This window comes from Copadichromis virginalis, linkage group LG11 (assembly GCF_057382275.1).
Source record: "Copadichromis virginalis isolate Kocher_CV1m ecotype Utaka linkage group LG11, C_Virginalis_male_GT1.1, whole genome shotgun sequence".
NCBI classification, from domain to species: domain Eukaryota; kingdom Metazoa; phylum Chordata; class Actinopteri; order Cichliformes; family Cichlidae; genus Copadichromis; species Copadichromis virginalis.
In genome coordinates, this window is record NC_140628.1 from 15,609,803 (window position 1) to 15,636,040 (window position 26,238).

At 42.3% G+C, this 26,238-nt stretch overlaps 2 protein-coding genes and 1 non-coding gene across 5 annotated transcripts; all 3 read left to right on the forward strand.

Annotated features, from left to right (window-relative positions):
- The first annotated feature begins 29 nt into the window (after positions 1-29).
- On the forward strand, positions 30-13,059 carry atad2 (ATPase family AAA domain containing 2). 2 transcript variants are annotated; one of them, XM_085473323.1, is made up of 30 exons: positions 30-518; positions 1,565-1,698; positions 2,032-2,087; positions 2,201-2,387; positions 2,518-2,611; positions 2,761-2,842; positions 3,426-3,596; positions 3,712-3,832; positions 4,202-4,216; positions 5,041-5,142; positions 5,356-5,464; positions 5,575-5,690; positions 5,947-6,121; positions 6,217-6,305; positions 6,644-6,803; positions 6,961-7,051; positions 7,258-7,435; positions 7,542-7,678; positions 7,865-7,991; positions 8,200-8,386; positions 9,032-9,217; positions 9,416-9,551; positions 9,778-9,974; positions 10,266-10,425; positions 10,546-10,668; positions 10,951-11,121; positions 11,221-11,931; positions 12,180-12,313; positions 12,499-12,627; positions 12,853-13,059. In XM_085473323.1, exons 1-30 carry the CDS (start codon positions 324-326, stop codon positions 12,883-12,885), a joined length of 4,506 nt encoding a protein of 1,501 aa, XP_085329449.1. In that variant the 5' UTR covers positions 30-323; the 3' UTR covers positions 12,886-13,059. The 2 variants fall into 2 exon arrangements, with proteins under 2 accessions (XP_085329449.1, XP_085329450.1); XM_085473324.1 differs by lacking the exon at positions 4,202-4,216 and having other exon boundaries at positions 31-518.
- On the forward strand, positions 8,509-8,645 carry LOC146698273 (small nucleolar RNA SNORA5). The gene has a single exon (XR_014923065.1). It is a non-coding gene; the product is annotated as a small nucleolar RNA SNORA5 (small nucleolar RNA).
- A 768-nt stretch (positions 13,060-13,827) lies between the features above and the next one.
- zhx1 (zinc fingers and homeoboxes 1) lies at positions 13,828-25,862 on the forward strand. Of its 2 annotated transcripts, XM_085473326.1 has the most exons (9): positions 13,828-14,603; positions 16,918-17,248; positions 17,361-17,824; positions 18,148-18,351; positions 18,657-18,872; positions 19,553-19,717; positions 19,873-21,096; positions 21,220-21,248; positions 24,693-24,737. In XM_085473326.1, the coding sequence occupies exons 2-9, from the start codon at positions 17,032-17,034 to the stop codon at positions 24,694-24,696; spliced, it is 2,523 nt and encodes an 840-aa protein (XP_085329452.1). In that variant the 5' UTR covers positions 13,828-14,603; positions 16,918-17,031; the 3' UTR covers positions 24,697-24,737. The 2 variants fall into 2 exon arrangements, with proteins under 2 accessions (XP_085329452.1, XP_085329451.1); XM_085473325.1 differs by lacking the exon at positions 21,220-21,248 and having other exon boundaries at positions 13,830-14,603; positions 24,693-25,862.
- Positions 25,863-26,238: the final 376 nt, after the last annotated feature.

Genomic DNA, 26,238 nt, shown 5'->3' on the forward strand with positions numbered 1-26,238 from the left:
CCGTAATATCGACATGATGAAAATAAATCTACTTTAACAGTTAATTTCACTACCCGTGTAAAGTTCATCTTATTACTCCGCTTTGCATTTAGCTAGGAGGTCTATTTTTGCGAGCGGCAGGCCGTTGCCGCTTACCTCATAACCTCTGATGACGTTTATGGCGCCAGAAATCAAGGCTTTAGTAAGGAGCTAGTGTGCGTCAGCTGGTGGATATACCGTTTTATGTAATGTGTCGGCGGTTCCGTAACCGCCAGTCATTTTAATGTAGATTGACAGTTTATTGCTCGTCGTTCATGTCATTATAAGGTTGTTTAAGAGCCAAGATGGTGGTACTACGCAGCAGCGGCAGTGTCGGAGCCGAGCCGGTAGCGACAACACCGACGAGGACGATTGAGTTGGATACGAGCTCCGAGTTTCTCTCACTGCTTCCCGCGTCGCAGAGAAAGTCCGCCCGTCTCAGCCGATCTTCCCGGGCCCCGTATGACAGCTTTAGCAGCCCTGAAAACAACACTGCGAATGTGAGAACACACACTGAAACAGCTGGTCAGATAAGTAGTAACCGTTTGTTGGTTGGATAAGTCTGCTACGAATGCAACTTTGCTGTGCTAGTTTAGCTACCATGCTAAGTTGGCTAAAAACTATTCTCTCCTCTGCATTACTAAGTTATGACGCTTTGTTACCTATCATGATGTATCGAAAGAGTTAAAAGCATAGTCACATTATTTTTTATTCATGCGTGACAATCATTTATTATCGCAGTCTAAATGACTTCTTAACTAAATCATCTTATTGATTTGCCGTTAAGCATCATAATCATATAACAACATCGTATGATATCACATAATTAAACTCACTGTTAGTTACGTGTGCGTGTTTGTATTGTTAGTAGAAAGATTATAAGGCTTCTGTCCATTCAGTAATTCTTCATTGACCTTTATCTTAGACCCGTCTGTTACTTTATAACAAAAGTACTTTTTAAATCTGCTTGATGGAAAATAAATAGTTGCAGGAACCGAGGTCAGCCGCAGCACTAGAGGAGCAAATAGTGGTTTAGTTACTAGAGCAAACCAAGATACTATCGTGTTTAATGCACAGGAAAGCAAGTTTATAGCTGTTCAGTCATATGACCATCACTTCCACCCAGCAGTCCTCTTTGCATTCATGTCAGAGCTTCGGTTTGCTATATTTGCTTTGAATTAATTAATTACCTATAGCTCATAACATAGTTGGAGTTAGACATGTTAGTGTTTGTGTGTGTGTGAGCACGTTTTAAAGAGTGATCTCAAATATAAGATACTACATGTGAAGGAATTTAAGTGAACTAGATAAATTATGTAAATTAATGATATATAAATAGGTCCTTTCAGTACACAGGTGATAACTGATTAGTAGATGTGCACTCTCTGCACATCAGTTTTTCACTCTAATGTTAATCATTAACTGCACTTAATCTGAGCATGAGATTGACTTCCTAACTCATTGGACAGGCAGCTTTTAACTCCCGACTACATATTCTGTAAACTATAACAGCACTGTGTGTCACTCACATGCTGATATGAAACAGGGGGAGGACAGTGGTCTCCACCACTCTCTGAGGACCAGAGGGCAAAAGGTTAAATTTGAGGTCTCATTTGCGGACTCGCGACCCAAGAACAGCTCCCCTGCTGATGAGGACAAAGTTGGAGGCTGCTGTACCAGGTAATCCAACACCACTCACATTGTTAACTGATTATTTTTTTAGTCGTGTTGTTTAACAAGCTCTCTGGTGCCTCTACTTGCAGATTTGAAGGTTGTGTGTTAAATGTGTAATACCTGCCATTCACTAAAATGACTGATGGGTATAAAAATGAGATTTTTATATTTTCGTAAGCTAGCTGAATCAATGCCCAATTTAAACTGTAATATTTTTGCCATCCAAGTTCACCAGCTGTATGCAAAATCTAGTTCTCAGTGGATTTCCATCAGTGCTTAATGTATATGAAATGCAGCAATATAACACAAGAAAATTATTATTTTGTCATCATTTGTCAGGAAATCTTCCAGGCTGCAGAGAGATGGAAAGGCATCGAATGGCAAGCAGCAAGCAGGTACCATGTATTGTAGAATCCATGCTTTTAAATTAAAGCAGTGTAGAGTAACTAATATTTCTATATTAGTCTCTATACATCTAACTTGGGAGAGCTTATGTTTTGCATCCCAGATGTTCCGGATGAAGTGGAAGGCTCATCCACTCCCAAGAGGAGCCGCTTTAACCTACGAAGCCCAGAAGTGGAGGAAGAAGAGGAGGAAGACGAGGATCATCGCTCAGTGCGTCGCAGCTCTCGAATCACCAGATACAAACTGGGTTCCCGCAACCAGTCTGTGCTGTATGACCGCCTAATTACTAAGTGAGTTCAGCAGAATTCACTCAGCAAAACTGTCATCTCTAGTAGTATTTAACAAACACGGTTCCATACACTGCGGGCTGATGAGGGATTAGATAAGACATGAATGTCCCATTCTTCCTTTGTCCCTCAGCACTGCTGAAGCTGTTCTCCAGAAGATGGACGACATGCAGAAGATGAGACGCAGGCTGGGGAACCGAGACCGGGATAGAGACGCTAAGGAAGAGGTGATAATCCACACAGGAAACTTCACAGTTCTGCATGGTGCTCTGTAATGTAGTGTTTTTATAGAGAGTGGGTAGCTAGTAGCTGACGGTGTGAAGCCATCTTCGAGCTGTTGAACTGATGAGTGTTTGTTTCTGTTTCCTCTGAGCAGCTGAGTGTGTACACAAGTGGCAGAATGAGAAGGTCTCTGAGGAACAATGTGAAGACTAAAGAAACTGAGAAAGAGAACCAAGGTGAGATGGTTAAAGTCTAGTAATGTTAGGAACACAGTTTAGGAATACTGTGTGCAGTGGGAATGTGCACAACTTGCTACTGTCACTGTTCAGTACCAGACGTACCAGTTGTTTAATCTAATTATAAACATTTGAATTGATACCCAATGCAGGGTTTGTGTCCTGAATATTATGCAGCCATTTGCCACCAGATGGAGCTGCAGTCACTGTTTTAAAAAAAAATGCCATCACTCTGTTAATCAAGACCTGAAATTTTTGTTAGGGCTATTATTGTTGGCTATTTTGCGGATACAAACTGCCTTCTTGTTTTTTTGTTTAGGCAGCTTTGAGATTTTCCATTAAAGGCTCCTCAAATAAAACTTGATATCTAGGGGCTTGTTAGTTTTAGGCTAGTCGGTTAGTTAATTTTTTTTCACGTTTATTAGTCACCAGGAACGTTTCTAGTTGAAGGCATGCTGGTCTGAGTTTATCTTCTTCAGGGGAGGATTAATCTCAACATCAATCTCAACATATAGTGAAGTTTGGACAGCAGCAGTGTCATGTGGTGTTTCATTTTTGTTTTACATTTTCATTGAATTCACAGGAGGGGATGAGGATGATAATGATGATGATGAAGAGGAGGAGGAAGATGGAGAAGATGACGAGGAGGAAGAAGAAGATGATGAGGATGCTGAAGATGAGGAAGAAGAAAACCAAAGACGCTATGACTTAAGACAGCGAAAGACCGTGGTCCGCTATCAGGCCCCACTAGATGGTATGCTGTCCATTCAGAGCTGTGGATCATCATCATGATTAACTAGAATAATTGCTTAAATTGCTTTTGTCTTGTCATTTTGCACTGTTGAAGGATGCTTTCTTTTCTTTTGTAGAACCGAGAGAGACCAGGAAGCGCAGCATGTACTTCAAGGACCACTCCTCATCTACCAGGCGCAGGTTCAGATTCAGCTCCACAGCCCCGAGGAGCCCCTACAACAGGAGGAGAACCAGCAGGTTAGTGTCACAGCTCGGCTACCGAACATTACCCTGTACATACAGCATATGCAGGAGTAACACCTCATGTTGTTATGTTTTGTTTTTCTTAAATTTGTACATGTGACAGATGTTTATTACTAAATCAGACAGGATTATTTTAGCGCATTGTCCACTTTTCTCAGGTTATCTATGAACTTTTTTAAACAGTCACATACCTGTTTAGATCCTCATCTCAGACATACTCAAAAATGTTTGGCAAAGGCTTGATTTCAAACAGATTCTTTGACAGCTATTGCCATAACACTGTTTCTACTAGTTGCTAGCATAATCACTGCATGTCAAATCCATCCTCTTTTCTTCCTCTTTTTTTCCCCGTCCTACCATCAGGAGTAGTTCTGAGAGGTAAGACCCTCACTGCTCTTCTTTGTCAGTGTTTACAGTTTTTGTAGTTTGTCTTTAATAGAGTCTCTCCTTGTTAGCTCTGCGGTTGTTGGTAATTGCTGTTGGTGCATTTGAGTTTCACTCTGCTGTGGCGAGTAAAGAGATGATGAACCAATCTTCATTCAAACGTTATGCACTTTAGAGCATTTCTTTTAGGCTGCTGTAAAAAATCCGAGCTCGTCAGTGAATAATCATAAGTTAAATATCAGTCTTGACCATGTGGAAAAATGTAGATAATGAAAAAACTTAACTTGATTATTCATTAATTAGTTTTATGTTCCCCTGTTGCTCGTTACAGAGCAAATGCCCTAACTTTCTATTTTAGTTTATTTTTGTATTACTTTGTATTACATTTGACAGCTTTTTTTGGGTGCACTTGTTTTCATTTCTGCACATCTAATCTGAAACTTCTGTCACTTTAAAAACGTTTGAATGTTGTGCAATTGGTTTGGCCTCACAAGCCTTTTAAGTTTTCTGCAAGTGAAGCTCTCCCTGTGTGTTGCTCAGGTGTCGTCAGGTGATGGTGTCATCTAAAGTGGTTGGATGAGTCACTCCTGTTTTGCTACACTTGTACAAATCAGATATTTTGCTTTGTTTTTTCCTCAATATGATTTCTACTAATGAATGATGACCAATGGTGGTGTATTGTTTTTTGTTTGTCACAGTTTATATGTGGCTACAGATGGCTTCTAATCCTAATCTTATTGTTGGTGAGAGTAACCTGCCTCCATGCTGATAACCTTGTTTGTTTACAATAAGCTGTGTTCACATCTTTTGGTGCACAGGAGGAGACATGCCATCCACAGCAGCGACTCCACGTCCTCCTCCTCAGACGACGAGCAATTTCAGAGACGGAGGAGTAAGAACAGGAGCCGGTCAGTCAATAGGTGAGAGCAGTAGGTGTATCAAGGTGTTGTTTTGTTTTCTGGTTTTTTTGCAATGTGAAATAAGACACATAAAAGGTTGTACAAATGATTTTAAAGAAAAACTTGTGGTTAGCCTTGTGACTCATTAGTGAGAATACCAGAACTCCTGATTGTTGTGTTTTATAATAATAAAATGCTGGTGCTATTTACAGTTTTTGTTTGTGTGTCCTGTAGATGTCTACCTATGAACCTTGTGAAAGAAGACCTGCTGGGGATCCACAAAGACAGGATGAAGATCGGAGCTAGCCTCGCTGATGTGGACCCCATGCAGATTGACAGGACGGTGAGCTGCGTCAGAGAATGGCCCGATTAACAGATGCAATGAAAAAACATGTTACACGAAAGCACATTAAACATGTAATCCTAATGTAACTCTGTTGTGAATGCGATCAGGTGCGGTTTGACAGCATCGGAGGTTTGAGCAGACACATTTCAGCTCTAAAGGAGATGGTGGTGTTCCCGCTGCTTTACCCAGAGGTGTTTGAGAGGTTCAAGATACAGCCACCCAGGTAAGCAGTGTGTTTGTGAACAGGAGAAAGTTGTGTGTCAAAAAGTCACGGTTGCACATTATTTTTAATGTAGTTTGAAGATTTTTTTCAATTTATTTTCCCAAATAATGAGGCTACATAAAGTACACTACACTATGTATGCAAGATATACAGGATATTACACAAACATGTTTGCACGATAGATGTCTTATATCGGGATATGAGATTTTGGTCATATCGCACAGCCCTATCGCTATGGTTTTCTCTTGTCTTTCAGGGGCTGTCTCTTCTATGGTCCCCCGGGCACCGGTAAAACACTTGTAGCCAGAGCTTTAGCCAGTGAGTGCAGTCAGGGCGACAAAAAGGTTTCGTTCTTCATGAGGAAAGGAGCTGACTGCCTCAGCAAGTGGGTTGGAGAATCTGAGAGACAGTTACGTCTCCTGTTTGACCAGGTAAACTGAACTCATCTGCCTTTATGTTGAAAATTAAAAATTTAATACCTGTACATGTATCAGGTGTTAATAGGTTCTTACTGGGTTCTTTCCAGGCATATCAGATGCGTCCCTCCATTATTTTCTTTGATGAGATTGATGGTTTGGCTCCAGTCAGGTCCAGCCGTCAGGACCAGATTCACAGGTCAGGCTTGTTTGCAGTCTTGACTTTATCTCAAATTTAACAACTCTGTAAAATAAACATTTGCTTGTATATTTTATTAGGAATAAAGTATAATTTACATTAGGAAATTGTTACAGAAGCTTCTTTCAGTTCCTAAATGTAGAGCCCTAAAACGCACCAGAAAAATGAAGCAGAACGGTCTTTATTTTGTTTGTTTGTTTTTTCCAGTTTACACTGTCTCAGTTAGGTACCTTGATAGAGTGAGCCTTAATATTTAGGGCTTGTTGTGTCACTGTGTGTCCTTTTTGTTACAGAGAAGACTGTTAATGAAAACTAAATCTAACCCTTTGTGTCTGTAGCTCCATTGTGTCGACCCTCCTGGCTCTGATGGATGGATTGGACAGTAGAGGAGAAGTGGTTGTGATTGGAGCTACGAACAGGCTGGACTCCATCGACCCAGCTCTGAGAAGACCCGGACGCTTTGACAGAGAGTTCCTGTTTGGCCTTCCCGACAGAGAGGTGAGGAATGTAGTTTCAGCAATACGATATAGTAAATATTGGTAGTATTTTGTAAATATTAGTAGTTTTCAATACTGCTGCACATTAGCATGAGTAGAAAAAAAGCAGCATTGCTCGTTCTGAACATGAATTGTTGGCATCTTATGTTGTATGGCAGGCAAGAAAGGAGATTCTAAAGATCCATACCAGACAGTGGACTCCTCCACTCTCTGAGGCTTTTCTGGAGGAACTGGCAGATAAATGTGTTGGTAAGTTGAGCACATGTCACGTAGAGATACATGCTTCATTAAGTTATAGTTGTCCATACTGTATAAGTAAGTTGAAATGTGATAGGAAGAAGGAAGGAATAAACCTGAGACACTAACAATCCTGAATTCATTTAGGAAGCGATCACATGAAGTTTTCTGGCCATACAGGTTAAAGTTTGCTTATTAATAAACTTTCTGTTGTTAAGGTTACTGTGGAGCGGACATCAAGGCGGTCGTTTCAGAGGCAGCCCTGTGCGCACTGCGGCGCCGCTACCCACAGATCTACTCCTCATCACAGAAACTTGTACTTGACGTTAACTCCATTTCCATCACTAACAAAGATTTTATGTCTGCCATGTCCAAGATGGTACCTGCTGCCCAGAGGTAAAGTTTTGGTGCTGTCTTCACAGTCCTTATGCAGCCTGGTTGCTGCATACATACTGTTAAGTACTTTTGATAATGATTATGATAATTTATTTATTTATTTTAGAGCGGTAGTGTCACCAGCTAAGGCTCTGGTACCTGCCATTCGTCCACTGCTGAATGCAGCCCTGCAGAGCATCCTCCTCACAGTCAGCAGAGTGTTTCCGCATGCTGAGATGGGCTTAAAGAGAAAGAGGGAACAAGGTGCGGTCCTGCTTTACCTTGTTATTCTTGCTCTGTTGCTACACGCATGTTATGTTCATCATAGGAATTCTTTCAAGAAATCAAAGACTGAGAGAAACAATAAAAAGATGCGACACACAAAGAGCTTTTTTCATTTTCTTTAATTCAGGGTGTAATTATTTACCTGCTGTGTTTGTGTGATCCAAGATGTGGCCTTTGCTGTATCTGATGATGATCTGATGTTCAGTGAGGAAGAGGACTCTGAGGTCTGCCCCATTGGACAGACCTCCCAACACAAAACACCTGCCGCTAACGGCCTCCTGAACCTCCACAGGTAGGACACGTAGTCTCAAATATAAGGTGGTATTTTTGACAAGTACTGTTTGAAATCAATTTTAAATCAAATGGCCATCTACTTCTACCACTTTGTGTCTCTACATTGCCTCTCTGTTAGCTATCTGGAATGCCTGAGACCCAGATGTTACTGAAGTGAAACATTCCTATTACTTCACCATCTCAGTATCTCTGTCTGTCCTGTGTAGGAGCGTGTTGAGCCAGCCCACATCCTACCGTCCCCGGTTGCTGCTGGAGGGCAGACCAGGTTCAGGCCAGAGCTCTCACCTAGCTCCTGCTGTGCTCCACGCTCTGGAGAAGTTCACGGTGTACACACTGGACATGGCCATGCTGTTTGGAGCCAGCGCAACTGCACCAGAAGAGACATGTGCTCAGGTACATGAGCTATAAAGCCAAATTAAATATGTGATATTATGGTTACATTTGGATCATTTGCATTTAAAGAAAATGTAGAGGTACATGTTGACTTGAGGTGGTCTGGAGGCAATCTTTGCCTCTGCAGCCTTGTCAAATTCAGTGTGTTCTTTTAAGTGGACCTGACTGGCCAAAATGGCTGCCACAGAAAAACTGTAGTTCATGGGCTCCACTTCCTTGTACCATGAGCAGTGGGGATAATTATGTACTACAGACAAGTGCGTGTATGAAAGAAGATGCTGTTATTTTACAGTGATGCATGGCAGCAGGCTTCTCACACACAATCATAAGCCACCCTAGTTTGCTGCACTTTTAAGCAGGAGGTATGGTTGATGGTGCAGCATCATTGAAGCAGGAACTGGGGTACTGGTCCATTCAGGGTCATGAGAACAGAAAAGAGAAGACGACAGAAGAAACTAATGCTCCAGTCCTGGGCGAGGCTTAAGCGGAGCGTTTAGCATAAGGAAAACACACAGAATAGATTAGTCACAATGAAGGAGGGGCAGGGAACTGACGGCTGTTACACGTCCATACCCACGTCTGTAGATTTCAGTCCAGATGTTGCAATTGCATTAGAATTTACTGCTCTTGTCACATGTTCTGCAGATTTTTGTTGAAGCCAAGAGAACCTCCCCCAGTATCCTGTACATCCCTCACATTGGCCAGTGGTGGGAAACAGTTGGTCCTGCTTTAAGAGCTACTTTCCTGAGTCTCTTGAGCTCCATCCCGGCCTTCTCTCCTATCCTTCTGCTCGCTACCTGCAGCCTCCGTTATGACCAACTCAGCACTGAGGTATGGAAAGATGAGTAATGCTCTGTTTCATGGGTTGCAAATGTGCCAGAGGATAAACAGTTATTATCTGCTTTGTCAAATGTTCTTACAAGGTGTAATAAATCAGTGTCTCTGTTTTTACTGAATGCAAAAGGGCCCGCTAAAATTTAGAGCTGCATTCATCTGCGGTAGTCTCACCTTTCACCTTCTTCATCTCAGGTACAGGAGCTGTTTCGGCTTGAGTACGGAGAGGTTTTCCAAGTTCAGGTCCCCACCAGTAGGGAAAGAAGAGACTTCTTTGAGGATCTAATCCTCAACCAGGCTGCTAAGGCCCCTGTCTCAAAAAAGAAAGCTGGTAAGCCTAGACATTCATACTAACATATCTCCCAGCTCATGACTAAAATTGGCTCAAAGCAGCAGTCTTGTAGTTTAAGTGTGCAACATCTGTTCATATGGTCGCACAGTGCGGCAATGTTCATCTTATCCTAGATGGAAGCTAAAAGCAGATGCTTCCAAGATATACATTTTGTCTCTTGCAAAACATAATTGAATTAAATCTGTCAACTCTTCACTTGTCTCAGTGCTTCATGCATTGGAAGTGCTGCCAGTCGCCCCCCCACCAGCTCCACGTCAGCTAACACAAGAGGAGACTCAGAGATTGGAGGAGCAGGAGGAAGACACCCTCAGAGAGCTTCGCCTCTTTTTACGTGATGTCACCAACCGTCTGTCCCAAGATAAGCGCTTCAAGGCTTTTACAAAGCCAGTGGATTTAGAGGAGGTAGTAGTGCTATTATTATTAACTTGTACTCCAACAATGCCTTAGACAGCACTGGATTACTACAGTAGAGAATATTTCAGGAGGGGAGCAATGACTGAAGGTTAAAGATTTGCCTAGCTAAAGTATGTATTTAGATACTGCCACTGGGGGGCAGCAAACCTATCCCCACAAATGACAAGTTTAATGTGCAATTTACTGCCGTGCTCATATCAACCGATTTTGTCCTCTGAGATCCTCTGAAATGTTTGGTTTCATCTCTTTCCTTCACTCAGCATCTGTCCTGTGTTTCAGGTTCCAGATTATGCTGAAGTGATCAAGAAGCCTATGGACCTGTCAACAGTCCTCTCCAGGATAGACCTCCATCAGTACGGAACAGTCAAAGAGTTCCTTCAGGACGTGGATCTCATCTGGCAGAATGCCCTCGAATACAACCCAGACAGGGATCCCTCAGGTACACACAGTGGACAACAGACACACACATGCACATACACCATGGATAAGAGAAGAATCAGTGAAATACAAAGTGCTCACACATAGGCTGATTGGAGTGTAAATGTTTGTTTTTTCTCAGATCGTCAGATACGGCACAGAGCATGTGCACTGAAAGACACAGTCCATGCTATCATCAAAGATGAACTGGATGAAGATTTTGAGAAGCTTTGTGAGGAGACCAAGGAGTCACGCAGAGCAAGAGGTCAGTTTGTGTCTCTATGTGTGTGTGCATGATTATTGACATTTGTCCTGGTCCAATGGAATTAAAAAGACTGTTTGGTTTAGCTCAGTTATAAAATAAACAATCTGGGGTCAATCAATAATGGCTATAAAAAATTAAAAAAAAAAAACCTTGAGTAATCTGAAATTTTTAGTTTTAATGTGATATAACAAACTCTGTTTGTCTCAGGTTTCCTTAAGGAGCAGTTCATTTGCAGTTTTAAACAAGTAAAAGTGTACATATTTCTATTTTTGACTACCTCAGGTTGTTCCACTGCACGATTTACTCCCTCCTTCTACCACGTCCTTCCCAAACAGTCCAAATCTCCTGCTGAGGCTAAGATCACCGACAGCAGCTCACAGCAGCTGGATGGATCCACAATTCCAGCTACTAATAATCCATGTTCCTCTGCTTTTACAACGCCCAAAAATACAGGTAAAGATCATACACTTAAATTAGTAGCAAATAATCATACACATAAATCAGTTGCAAATAATCTCTCAGTTTATGGATTACAACATTTTTTTCCCCCAGCCCAGAAGAAGAAACGTCGGAAGAGCCGATGGTCCACTGGCTACTATGCAAAGAAGAAGTCCATTTCTCCTCACGTGTCCAAAAATGATGATCAGCTTGGGTCTGATGAGGAGGAAGAGGATGGAGATGATGAGGATGAAGTTGAGAAAGCAGGAGAAGAATGTGATGAGGGCGATGGAGCAGAGGAGGATCATACAATAGCTGATGCAGAGTCAGAACCTGCAGAAACTCACATAGATGGTTTTGGACTTTCTGAGAAAATGCAAAGCAGTGAGGAGGGGAGAGTGGAGAAGAAAGCAGATCCTGAAGATGAGGTCAACTCATGTGAAAAAGCAAAACTGGAAAATCACAGCGAGACGCAGAATGAACAAGAGAAGGTGGACGATGCTGTTGCACATCACTTAGAGGAAAACAAGCTGTTAGGACAGGAAGCAGAAGAGAACCACAAACCTCTTTCAGTGAACACTAACAAGCACAGCTACATTGAGGCTGAAGCAGATAACCAGCATCCCCGCGCAGTAGATGCTCAAACTCTAAACTTGTCAAAAACTCAGACTGAGCCGAGTCGCTGTGTAGGCCAGGAAGAAAACATCAAGGTAGTTACAGAAGAGGAGGCAGAGCAGAACATCACTGCTGAACCAATGGAGGTGGAAGAATCCTCAACCACAGATGCCTGCACAGCTGCCAGAGGAGAGGAGGACACAGGCACAGGTTGGATGTCAACACACTAAGACTGGTTTCTCACATTTAATGTGACACCAGATGTTTAGTTGAAAATGTTGCTGAAAGGGGAAAAAAGCACACGTCATGTCCAGCAGGGAAAGCAGATTACTAGTATAGTGCTTCTAGACCACAGTCCTTGGGCCTCAGAGTGAAAATACCAGCAGGCTATCGTCTGTTACAATCGTGTAAACATTTTGTGTGTTTTCCTGTGTGTGCATGTCTGTTTGGTGTCTCAGAGCGGAACGTGAGGCGAATGACTCGGGCTCTGAAAAACGCTGTGCTGCTGCAGCAGATGATCAATGTGGACAAAGCTCTGCAGATCTTGGATGAGGAAACCCCTCCTGTAGTTGTGGACAAAGACAAATTAAAGGTGTGGGATACCATCTGTGTAGTGTGTGCTGACAACGAGGAAAAAAAGAACTAAACTGCTCAACTGCAGATTTCTCTCTCTCTCTCCCTCTATATATATATATATATATATATATATATATACACACACACATACATATTGTAAATGTGTAATTCCATTCCTTTTTTTGTCCTGTGTGTTTTCAGGTGCTGTTGGAGCAGGTGGTAACTAAAACAGAAGGCTATGAGGTGTATAAGCTGGAGAAACTGTATGCTCTGCTCTGCCAGAGCATCTATAGACACAGGCGAGACTACAACAAAACTGCACTAATACAGGTGATTACTGGAGGAGTGTTGGTAAACTTTGCTCCTGGAGATATTCTGAGTTGGTGTAACTGATAACTTTAATGATGGGTCTCTGTATGATTATGAGTATTTTATCACAATTGAACTTTGTTGATCAGTTTTGTTTTGTATTTTATTTTCAAAGATGTCTACTTTTGCTTTAGTATTTTAATGTTCCTAATCTGTAGTTCTTCCCTTGTGTGTTTGTTTTATTAGGAGATGGAGCAAGAAATTGAAGACTTCTGTTGACATGTCCACATGAACAGCAATGTCATTTTTAATAGTTATTCCCATCCTTCCATATGTGTAAATAGAAACAAATTGGTTCTATTTTCATAGAAATCCACAGGCACCTATATTTGCATTAGCTAATACTTTGTACTACTTCTCATGTTTATATTTAATTAAATGGGTTTCCTCTAACTGTTGTTGTGTGCCTTCTTTTTTTTTTATCCCCAAGCTGATCATTTAAAAATGACTAGGTCCACAGAAATCTGCTATATTTGTGCACTTCAGGGTATCAGCAGACTGTATTAGAAAGCATCATAATACTATCACTTCCTGTATTTCACTACTACAAGTTGTGGTTGACTGTTCGAAAGCCAATCAGGTTTAGAAAGTTTTACAAGTTGTTATCAGCGACTGCAGCGGGACTACACAAACAAACTTATCTGATCTTATATATAGATAATACTTTTAACGACCATTGTTAAGAATAGGTAGACCGGAGAGATTAAATAATTGCATTATGGGAAATTGAGGATCCAGGATTTTTAAAAATGTGACCCCATTTTAGGCATTCATCCCTTCACAGATGCTCATAACTTGTCTCCTAACAACCATGTGACTTTATTATGGCACATTAATTCAATGAAGTGCATTTAAAATGATCCACACACTGATTTTGGTTGCGTAATGCCAGTGATAACTAACGGATAACAAAAAGCGAAGTAAATACAACCTGAAGTGTTTAACCAGTTATACCGCGCTTCATGTATGACTGTTGCATTATACTCTGACGCATTCTTGTTATTGTTTATAGCCAAAAGGAGGCGACAACCTCGTTTTATTTTAAATATATAAAAGACGTTTTTTTACGGCAGCTTAAAAAGCTCTTTACATAATAGCCCTTTTTTTTTTTCAAAAGTGAAAATAATCACGAGAAAAGCCTGAACAGCAACTGTACACAGTATCGCGTGTGTTGAAAGGAAAGTCTGCATTGTCAGTGTTGTCCTTAAGTAGCTTCTCATCGTGCCCTGACAGGTCATGTAAGGACATTTTGGCACGCAGCCGGATCGGGGAAATGATGAGTTTACGGCCCGCCGCACACGCTGTTTGACACGCAGTTACTCTCTAAGGATATCACGGCCAAAACAAGCTCACACCGAGTCCACTATAGTGCTGTTAAATTGGGCATTTTGTAGCCTAAAATTTCTCCCCAAAAATTTTAAGTGCACAGAGAGAGTCGCCGAGGAATGACGTCAGGACGTATTACATTGAATGATGACGCCGTTTGATCATTAAAAAAATCTGCCGTTAAAAAAAAAATCAGAGAATTGGGTCAGCAAACAGCACGGTATGAATGTAACTCCCGTGCGTTCGTTCGGTGGTTCAACTTTGACAAAGAAGCCCCCGCTTTGGCGTGAAGTAACCTGCTCCGACGGGGAGAGAGGGAGATGTCCGGTGTTTTCCAGCATCTGCCAACGACAGCCGTAGCCGTTAGACCGGTCTGTCTGTCTGTCTGCGTCCCTCGGCTGGGTTTGGGAAGACCCGTTTGCCCGGATAACGTTAACGCTGCTGCGGTCCCGGGCCAGGCTCGGGTCTGAGCGGTTAGCCGGGGGAAAGCAGAGACGCCGACAGATACCACCAGAGAGGAGCTGAGAGCTGCTCTGCTGAGACCCAGGAAATCACTCCTCGCCTTGTCTCGACAGCCTGGTAGCAACACAGTGCACATTTCAGTAGTTCCAGTAAGTTTACCGCCAGACGTGATCAATAATTATGACTGGCCCGGCTAACACTGGCTAGTTGGCCCATTTCTTTGTACGTGTCGGATGCTTTAGAGTCGAACTAACCATATTTTGTTTAATAATTCGTAGCTTGAACGTGGCATTAATAATTATAACGAATGAGCTAGCTCACACCTCCACATTATTGAGTTGCTAACAGTTGATGCAAATGAGCGCATGATGGCAGAGCAGCGTAGCATGCCGTCCACACCTCTGTGTAATCTGTTAGGGTGACTTTACCAGCAACAAGTCAGGAGAAGTTGGCTCAAAGCGTGTGCAGAGGCGTGTTAGAGGAAAATGTTTGCTTATTTGCTGTAGCACTTGTGTCACAGTCAACAACCTGGCATCCATAAGCTTTTAAGTTGAACTCTTAATTCGCAAAGACACATGCAAAGTGAATTCAAATATTATTTTTGAGCAGGAAATCTGTGCCTTAAAGCGAGATGTAAATAATGAAATAGATTATGATATGATCCTCCTACCATAATTGCTTTAATATATCCTGATCTGACTAATTTAAGTCATTTTAGCGGCCTTTTTAAAAGCCCTTGCCAAACTTATAGTCTCCACAACTACAAGATGTATTCTGAAGGCCTCAAAGGGCTCTTTAGAACTTGACAGGATGACGCCACACACTTCAAGATCACAGATGTCAAAGTTTAAATAAAACAGAACTCACTGTCACTTCCGAAGAAGGTTGTTATCACCGACACCTAATCTCAAACACCTGACTCAAATTTTATGGATCTCCTTTGTTTATCTAAATGTAAATTTACTGTCATTTATTTGAATATCTTCTTCAGCTGGATTTAACTGTTTCAAAGTGGATCCAGTCTCTGCTTGTTCAGATTTTTTCACGTGACTGTATATGAGGATGCGGCCCCTTTTAAGTCCTGTATGATTATTTCTTGTTACCTTCTGTGCCCAATGTATTATGTGTAACACCTGTTATTAATAGTCTAATAATAACCTGTTAATAACATGTGACATACACTGTCTGAATGCTGCTTGTTTTCAACGGTCAAATATACCACATGTATCAAATCACTCATCAAATCTGATAAAAAAAAAAAATGCTTAAAATTTAGCTGAATTTGCCTTAAAATGAGATTTTGTTTTTAACAATCTTCTCACTCTTTGAAGTTATGCTTGTAGCACCATGTTTGCTGTTGCAGTATCTCCCTTTTAATGTCTCTGGTATAAATTCACAAGTGTCTGTGATGACTTTAGGAGGCAGAGAACTCAGCTGATCAAGTTTTAGTTACGCCTCACAATTTCATGCAGTTACATCATCATCTGAAGGACTGTGCAGTTCGTAGCCTGTGCAGTGCACTATGTAAAAATATAACTTAACTGGCCTAGTTGTCTCACTATTATAACATCATCATTAAGTCACATCACACATCAAGTAATTAAAGACACATATTGCAGTATACTGATGAATGAACATAATGAATAACTTCATTCGAGATGAAAAAAGAAATCACCTCATGGGGACTTCATCTGCAGCATAGGGTGGAACTCACTGTGTTAATCAATGATTTGTTTGGGTGATTGTTTAATCTTAAATAGTGACTGCTGCCGGTCAGCATGATTCCATAGTAATGCTCTAAACTGAAATTGGTAACAGTATCAGAGGTTAACCCCACCGTCATTGACCCCTTTACTGCTAGTTAAGTGGTAAAAGCCTTAAAGATGAAGTGAAAGTCTTATGTGGGTTTTATGAATCATATCCTGAAGGTGGTAATTGTACAAAGCTAGTGCAGCATGTGTAGCTCCAGTTCATAGATGTCTCCTAAATGCATGACATTTAGGCAATCATTAAGCTTCTGTTCTTAAAATAGCGCGAATGTTACAGACTGTGGTGTTGCAGCTTTCCTAAGGATTGCCCGTCCAAACCGGGGGCCTGAAGTCATTTGTTAATAAAATCAAACACAAAGAATAAAAGAAACAATAAATAAAAACCCGTCCAGTCATTTTGTAAGAATAAGTTGGAGTTTTAAGCCTTCAGCGTAATTACGCTTTGTAATTAATTAAACCTGCATTCACTCAGGTTAAATAGCTTGGGCTTACTTGTAATGCCCTTCCCTACGTGCCTCTTTAAAACACTCAACTCAGTAACAAATACACAGCTGAAAACTGAACTCCTGTCCCACACACAGTTTCTTACCTTTGGCAGCAAAGGAAAGATTTGATAACAACAATAGGAACGCTTAAGCAACAGTGGGCAGATTATTTGAATAATTGTTTTGTCTGTGTGTGTGTTTTTCAACAGAAATACAGAATTCAAGGACTTTAAAGTGGGAGCACGTTTGCTTGCGATATGTGAGTCTCGGCAGTTCTGCCACGCATCTAGTTTTGCCGGAGAAGTAAAAAGTTTGGTTTGACAATGTCGAGCCGCCGGAAATCCACCACACCTTGCATGGTGGTGCCCTCTGATGTGGTTGAGCAGGAGCAAGAGGAGGTGGAGGAGAAAACAGAGAAAACGAAGGAGGAAGACGCTGGGGAGGAGGAGGAGGGAAAGGTGAAGGAGGGAACGGAGGAGGGGCTGACTGCAGAGGAGCTGGGGCAGGCTGTAGTTGTTGTTCCTGCTCCACCAGATTCAGGTAAGACTCTTTCTTGGTCTCATTCTCACCTGACAAACCTGTAATATACTTAGTATACACAGATGTGCTGTAAATAATGAATGCTGCATTATTGTTACTGTTTATACTACAGATGAACCTGGTGTATCTACTGTAGACAACAGAGAGGCTGTCGGTCCGTCACTGAAAAGCAGCACTACAAATCCTCCTGAGGATCTGAGCAGCGATCAGCCCACCCACGAGCAACAGTGTGACACCCCTGAGGAGGGGGGAGCAGACCCCGCTGCAGTTGCTGCCATCTCTCTCAGCAAGACCCCGATCATGAGGATGAAGACCAAATCTGAACCCAAGAGAATCGCTGTGTCCCTGAAATCGGCAGACGAGGCAGCGGAGGCTTTTGGAGGAGGTGGCGATGGAGAGTTGGGTGGGGAGCAGGAACCCATTGAAGCTCCTCCGGGGCCGATGACGCCTGTGGAGATGCTCATGCACGACTCCATGAAGCTCGGGGGAGGCGGCTTGCTGATCACCCCTCAGTTTGAACAGCAGAGGAAGTCATCCATTTTAAATCCTACAGTCCTGCCTGCTGGTCTGGCACAGGTAGAGACACTATATAATGTCATGTGTTTTACAGCTGTACGAATTCCGATTTTACCAGTGCCTGTGAGCAATTAATGCATGTGGTGAGACCCAGCAGCGGTCTGTACCTAAAACCTGCTGCAAGCTTTTGGACAAAGGGTTGCTGTAATGTTAAATATCAACAGCATAATAGCAGCCCTTCAGCTGATAAATATTCATTGCCTCGTTCAGGAACACTTCAGCTGGTCAGAAGCCTGCCAAATAGAGCTTGGACACCATCTCTCCTTTAGCTGCTCTACATGGATAACATTTCTCATTTCCATCCCTCTCTGTCTTTGTTCCAGGTGCTCTCTGCCTTCCAGGCCCAGCAAAACACAGCAGCAGTTCAGCCCCAGCTGCTGATTCCACTTAGCAGCATCCCCTCCTACAGTGCCGCTATGGACACCAACCCTCTGCTGGGCACCACATATAAGAAGTTCCCTTACCCCTCCATGGCTGAGATCAGCAGCCTGGCAGCACAAACACAGTTCACAGAGGAACAGATCAAGGTACCTCTGCGCATAAAGCTTTCATGATTTCTTAGTTCTTACTTTGAATATTTTTCACACATTTAAGTAAGTAGGACTAAAATCGGATATATTGGTGAGTCACCAGTAAGGAATTCAGAGGCTCATTACTGATAATTACTTTTGTGTTATGGCCATCATTGTTTTTGTAGTGTAGTATTACTTGTTGTTTTACAAGTGAAAAGCTTCCTCAATTGGAATTCCCATTTTTCATCTACAAACGGACTGTTTTAAAGTATACTTTAAAACAAAATATTAGAGTCAGATGTGCTCGATCTGTGTCGCAGGTGTGGTTCTCAGCTCAGAGGCTGAAGCACGGTGTCAGCTGGACTCCAGAAGAAGTGGAAGAGGCCAGGAGGAAGCAGTTTAATGGCACGGTGCACACTGTGCCTCAGACTATCACTGTCATACCTGCTCACCAGCTGTCGGCTGCTGCTAACGGCCTGCAGTCCATCCTTCAGACCTGCCAGATAGTGGGCCAGCCTGGCCTCGTGTTCACACAGGTAGGTAAGGAAAAAACACGTGTTACATTTGACCCAGCCTTAACCTGGCTTGGGTTTCTCAGCTTTTCATCTTGTCTCAGGTACAATGAACTAGTCTGAATGAGTAGTAATGTAATGCAAAGGAGTAATCAATTACAAATCCATCTAAGAAGGTGTGCGCATATGAATAGCTTTCCTGTTGATGTCACAGTGACGATTTGAAAATGAGCACATCACTTTAACTGTTTGAAAAACCAATTCCATAAAAGCTGGCTGCGATTGCATTCTGAATTCCAGTAATACTAAATTAGCCACTCAGAAACAACAGTACTGATGGACACACAGACTTCCCTCGTGCTTTTACACCCAATGTTGACGTTGCTTTGCATCTCTGGAACCGAGCCTCTTATACCAAATGAATGCAGAACAAATAGGTGAATTATTACTCTCACTTTGGTGTGTGAGAACTGAATTCTTTCTGAGTGAGCTGGATGTTCTGACCTCTGTTGATTTTGGTCTTTAGCCAGACATGAGAGGAGATGGGAATTGGAGTCTTGCCAAAAAAGCCACTAGCACAAGTACATGAAAACATTACAGCGGTTAAACACTTAAAAAAACCACTTTTGTTTTATAAACACGTTTTCCCTTTAAACAAAACATCACATCTCTGTCCTTTATTATTTTTTTCTGATGCTATGTAGGTTGGCCCAGGAGGCAACCTTCCAGTGACCAGTCCCATCACCCTGACAGTGGCAGGGTTGCCTAGCCAGTCCCAGAGCTCCAGCAGAGTTTCCTGCCAGCCCACCCTGACAAACAGTGAGCTGAAGCGGGCTACCACTATCCAGCCTCCCTCTCTTTCACCACAGGTGTGGAAAGCACTTACAGCTCGTGCTACTAAGAAGAACCTTTAATGGCTTTATAATCAGTACACAAAAATGACCTTGTGGTGTTTCTTTCAGCTAGAACTGTGTTGGAGAAACAAAATGTAAATAAAATGTAACTTTTTCCTTCTGTCTCTAAGGAGAACTCAGCCCTCAGTGTTGACACATTCAGCATGCGACCTAAGAAATCCAAAGAGCAGCTGGCGGAGCTGAAAGCCAGCTACCTGAAGAACCACTTTGTCACAGATGCTGAAATTGCCCGATTGATGAAACTTACCAACCTGACGAAAGGGGAGATCAAAAAGTGGTTCAGTGACACCAGGTACAACCAGCGCAACTCCAAGAACAGCCACGTCATCGTGTTTCACGACGGAGGTGGTAGAAGCGGGGGCACATGTAGCAGCGCTGCTAACACCACCATTGTTATCGACTCCAGCGACGAGACCCCGACATCACCCCATCCTCCACGTACACCTCCCGTGAAGGAGAAGGAGACCCGTCCCAAAACGTGGAACCCGTTTCCAGACTTTACCCTGCAGAAGTTTAAGGAGAAGACGCCGGAGCAGCTTGTGGTGCTGGAGGAGAGTTTTGAGAAGAACACCACACCTTCAGATGAAGAGCTGAGCCGTCTGAGGACGGAGACTAAACTGACACGGAGGGAAATTGACGCCTGGTTCACCGAGAGACGAAAAATGCCATCCGTCAGCACCTCGTCTCCAGATTCCTCTGAAGGAGGAAAAATAGAAACAGATGGAGCAAAAGCAGGAGAAGGGGGAGGAACAGGAGCAACGGCCTCTTCTTCACCTCCTGCCTCCTCATCTCGAAAAGGTAGTCAAACTCCTCCTGGGAATCGCACCAAGCATTTGCCCAGCAGCAACAAGAAGGACATTAAGGACAAGAGTAAAAAGACTCCGGAGCAGCTCCATATTCTGAAAAGTGCCTTTGTTAGGACCCAGTGGCCCACACCAGAGGAGTACGATCAGCTGGCAGAGGAAAGCGGCCTTCCTCGCTCCTACATTGTCAGCTGGTTCGGAGACTCTCGGTATTCCTGGAAGAACGGAAACCTGAAGTGGTTCTTTCAATACCAAAGTGGCAACATCGAAGGACCAAACAGCGGAGGTGGGAGTAAACTGGGAAGCGGCAGTCGGAAAAGACGTGTACGAAATCGTGGGTGGGGACGATCCCGAACCAGGAAGCAGCCAAGAAGGTCCACCTCTTTAAGTTCGGATGTCGACCGGCCAACCCCATCAAAGAAGTTCAAGACTGGGAAGGAGATCCTGAAGGAGTACTACTTGAAGCACCACTTCCTGAATGAGCAAGATCTGGACGAGCTTGTCACCAAGACCAACATGAGCTATGAACAGGTAAGAACAAGTAACTCCTAGGACCACCTTTCCTCTTAGGTGAGGAAAGTAAAATAATAATAATAACAATAATAACTGCAGAATTGAACAATATTTCTTTTTTAAAATCTCTTCCTATTTTAGCTCATCCAGCCAAATGGACGGATGCAATGGTGAGGCATCTGTCCATCCATCCTTCATAGTGCAATTCACAAGAATTATAAATATTGGTCAGATTTTAGAGAAACTTGCACAGCGATCACTTAAAAGGTCTTCACCTAAATTCTGCTCAGTGTCAGGGTTGTATTTATAGTTTTATAGACACGTTTCCCAAGAATCGCTACACCACCTAGGGATGGGTGTCCAACTCCAGGACTCAAGGGCCGGTGTCCTGCAGGTTTTAGATGTTTCCTTGATCCAACACAGCTGATTTAAATTACCTCTTCAACATGTCTTGAAGTTCTCCGGAGGCTTGGTAGTGAACTAGTCAGTTGATTTAGGTGTGTTTACCAAGGGTGATATCTAAAACCTGCAGGAGACTGCCTTTAGAGGCCTGAAGTTGGACTCCCCTGCCCTAGGTTGAGTAGCAATTTTTGGGAAAAGTGCCCATAACCATGAATATGATTGTTTGTGTGCATTCTTGTAGATTTTAATTAGTTTTAGTTTAATTATCTTTAGTTTGTGCAATTTAGTTAGTATAGTAACAGGAAAACTTGTAACCTCCTTTCTGTTTGTCTGTGAAGGTTCTCAGTCATCCAGGTCATCGTAGTCTAAGGAGCTTGGGAAGAAAAGCGGCTTCTCGGATGAGAGGTGAAACGTCTTCAAGCAACTTAAAAAAGTCCAGACGCTTTTCTTTTTCAAGCTCCTTAGACTCCTTTCTGTTCTTCACTCATTACAGTAGCCTGTGGACTGTGTTGGATTATGAGCTTGATAAGCTTCTGTATTATTGACATTCTGGTTTTTAAATACTTTGTTTTTACCTAAAAAAAAACCCCTTATGAGATGATTTGGTATACAGTGGTCCCTCGTTTATTGCGTTCTAAAAATAACCCGCGTTAAGTGAAATTCGCGAAGTAGCCAACTTTCTTTTTTACAGTTATTATAGATTTTGTAAGGCTGTAAAACCCCTCACTACACACTTTATACACATTTCTCAGACACTTTTCTCTCTTGTTTAAACACTATCAGTATTATAGGATGAAACCAAAGGCACCCGCGGTTGCCTTTGCGGTGCGAAACGTTTTATTGGCATTGTTGTGTTTGTTGGGGAGAAAACTTACAAACATACAGTGCAGCACTTCAGAGTCACACTGCTAGCGATCGAAGATTTGTGTAAATTTGACAAGCTGAACGCATTCTGTACTGTACAGGAGACACGGCACAGAGGAGATTGATTGACAGTGGTCTACAGCTGGAGCTGGGCGATAGAACGATAACGATATGTATTGCGAAATAACTTTTTCTCGATAGAAAAATGAAACTGTTGCAATAGACCTCATCTCTCTCTCTCTTCCTCTCTTATAAAAAAAAAAGAACAGCCAATCCAAATTAAGTAGCGCAGAGCCGAACCACGTCACGTGACTTGTGAGCACAAGTGCCAAGCCGCACAAGTGCCAAGCCGCACGTGTGTATTTGTTTGGGAAGCAGCCAGCCGCCGGGTAATGGAGGAAATGAGTGTGCCAACTAGAGAAAAATCAACCGAGAGCTTGGGTGACCAGGTTACCGAAGAGAACACAGATGACGGTTCCAATGCTGGAGAGATTGTCAAAAGGAAAGGCCAGAGAAGTTCCGTAGTGTGGAGGTATTTCAGCTATTTGAAGTCTGACAAAAAACAGAGTAACGCCCACTGTAAATTGTGCCGAAAGCATGTTCCCACAAAGTCTGGAAATACAACAAACCTTTTTTTTTTTTTTATCACCTGAAGCAGTGCCACCCACTAGAGCACGCTCAATCTCTGACTGAAAGCGCTAATTCGTCATCGAAAACAACCAGGGGGAATCCCTGAGAAGCAGCAACAGTCAATTGAGTTGGCTTTCTCCAGCGTCTTACCATATGACAAAAAAGCTAAGAGACATAGCAACATAACGAATGTCATAGCTTACTGTCTTGCTAAAGACATGCTACCAATAAACACGGTCGACAATGAAGGATTCAAGCAGCTAATTAAAGTAATGGATCCTCGTTACCAACTCCTTGGACATAAACATTTCTCAGACAGCGCTTCCAAAGCAATATTAAAAAAGTTAGTCAATTTTGTCTCTTCTTCTGTAAAATAAACTAAGATTTATTTTTAGAATTAATATTTTGTTTCTACGTGGAACTGACAATTTAGCAGTCTGTTTTGTTTGTTCTATTTTGAAACTTAAACGCTTTAACGGCTCCCTTTTGTGTAGTTTGTAATATTTGCCTTTATTTTGCCTAAACTGAAGCCTCATTTTAAGTACATCTACCCTGTTGAACTTATTATGGGAAATAAATATTTAAATCAAAACAAGCTGCTGATTATTTCACATTTTACTTGTGAGCAACGGCACATTTAAATTTTACAAATATAGTTATTTGGGTTATATCGTGATATATATCGTTATCGCCTGAAATGAAAAAAGCATATTGTGATATGAAAAAATCTTATATCGCCCAGCTCTATCTACAGCCAATCAGGACGCAGAACACAATGCTCTGTTAAAAAAAAGCATGCAAAATTGCACAAAAAAAATCTGCGAAACAGTGAGACTGCGGAAGCTGAACCGCGTTATAGCGAGGGACCGCTGTATACTGTATAGACAAAATACTGGGCCACCTACATGGAACATCTAAAGGAGCTGCTCAGTTATTGAATTTAGTGCAATGAAGCTCCCAGTCGACACTGGGATGCTGATGTTAATGTCAAAGGAGGTTTGGATCTCTGCAATTACTGAGTCAGCAGAGCGCTCTGTAACTTTCACTTCACGGCGGAGTGTCTGTGGTTCCTAAACACTTCCACTTTGCTGTATTACCACTTACCACTGATTGTGAAACACTGTACCTAGAAATATCTGGAAATGTTTTCAGTGACGAGATCCTATTACAGCACTACGCTTAAATTCAGTGATCTCTGCAGAACAACCTGTTCTTTTTCAAATGTTTATAAAGGCCCTTTGTCATGCTAGTTACTTGATATTGTACATCTGCTGCAATGACATTGGAAAAAAGCTGAATTCAAAGATTAAGAGATGTGGCCCAATAATGTATATTTAGTCAAAAGATAATGAGTTAAAGTACTTTTGCCTGCTCTCTTATTTCTCCATGACTCACCGCAATGAATGAGTCCACTTTATTTGACACAGATTTGGTATTTGGCACAGATTTTTCACCACATTCCTTTCTTGAGGCAAACCTTCCATTTATCCTGGACCAGCACTATGCTAGTTTGTGACCCCCTGAGGCTAGGGTTGTCTCTGTGCCACTAGTTAAAAGATAATCAGGATTGTTACAGAAAACGTACTAAGGGTTGCATGGACCTAACTGGTCTTCATGTCATTAACACTCACTAGTAAAGTGAAAGTATTTTCAACCACCCCGAAGCTGAGAAATAACCTTCTGAGGTCACGACCTCCTCTTTCTCTGTTTGTCGAAAGGTGAGGGAGTGGTTCGCCGAGGTGCAGCGACGCTTGGACGGGGGGTTAGATCCTTTCCTGGAACCGAGCGGACAGAGGACTGATGGAGACGAAGGAACACAGGAGGAAGGAGAGGAGACGCAGGGAGAGTCAATGGCCACCGACGAGCAGACAGGCGCAGGGCAGGGAGATGAAGAAGATGAGGAGGAGGACGAGGAGGAGGATGGTGATGACACAGACGACAGTGAGGTTTGGGAGCCATCACGCAGCGTCAAGAAATCTTTGTCCGTTTCTGAAGACTAGCAATTGTGGGGAAGCAGGGTGAAGCTTAACTGAATGTTACAAGAAATACTGTTTGGAGGAATCGACGCTGGACGGCACTTAGCTAGACCAAGTGTTTTTATCCACTGATTTGCATGTGTAGTTCTCCACATTCATTTGCTTTTCAAGCTGTTTCCGAGTCACGTCTATGTGACACTAAGACACGGACTATTAGCTTTAGATCAATCTCTCACTGTAACTAAGGTGAAAACAAGAATCCGACCCCACACAGAGGCACATGAAACTTTGATAACGCTTATAAAGCAGCACCTACATAATGTTTATAAAGAGGAATGGCGTGAAATACAATCTTCAAGCTGAGCTGAGGATGACAACTGTCAGTGAGATAGGTATCCAAAAATATGTTGAATCCAAACACATCCATTAGACCCTTTTTTTTTTTTTTTAAAGGAAGCAAACTGTCTAAACGACAGATTTTGCTCCTTTCTAATTTGCACTCCTTGCCTGCTTAAATGAAGCTACTAAGCTGCCCCCTTTCAGACACTGATGCTGCTTTTCTTCTGGAAGGAGTGTTTGATAAGTTGTGAGCAAGGGCCTGAATTCAAATATCAATTTGTAATTCTGTGAATGCCCACCCTCCTCTGAGCAGTTGTACTTAAAAAGGTGCTTGAAAATGTATTGCAGCTAGATGTCACTGCTGAGCGGTGTATCCAGTGAAACCAGCACATGACTGTGGGATTTCATTTTACCTGTTTTTTAGCACCTGTGAAGAGCAGATCAAGAGAATCAGCAGGTTATTCGAGCTGACATGAATTTGATGATCTGTGTGAAATGATATGAGAAAAAAAGTACCTTAATGCTGAATGAATGCCAAGGCCAGGCATTAAATAACACAGGATGTCTATTCAAGTCTTCCCTTTATACTTGCTCATTGTTTCTTTACTCTTATAGATTTTTAACATAACACCTACAGGTCGGATGGGAAAGAATGCGTTTAATATGCACTGCTTTCACCTTTTGATAAAACACCTCCTGTGATCTGTTCTGACCTTTTTAAAGGGGCTTGTGTAGATCATGAGAATGAGAGCGTTTATGTGAAGTTGAATGTGTTGTCTTCTGGGCAGTGAGCTACAAAGGCACCATTTGTGCACTAAATAAGGGCCACTGGGAGATGGACCTCTGGTTCCATTGAAATAACAACACAGACGCAAAAACTTTGCTGCAGTGTTTTACTAGTTGTGACCTGTACGTTTCCCTAAAATCGTGCAAATAAAAGCAAGTTCTC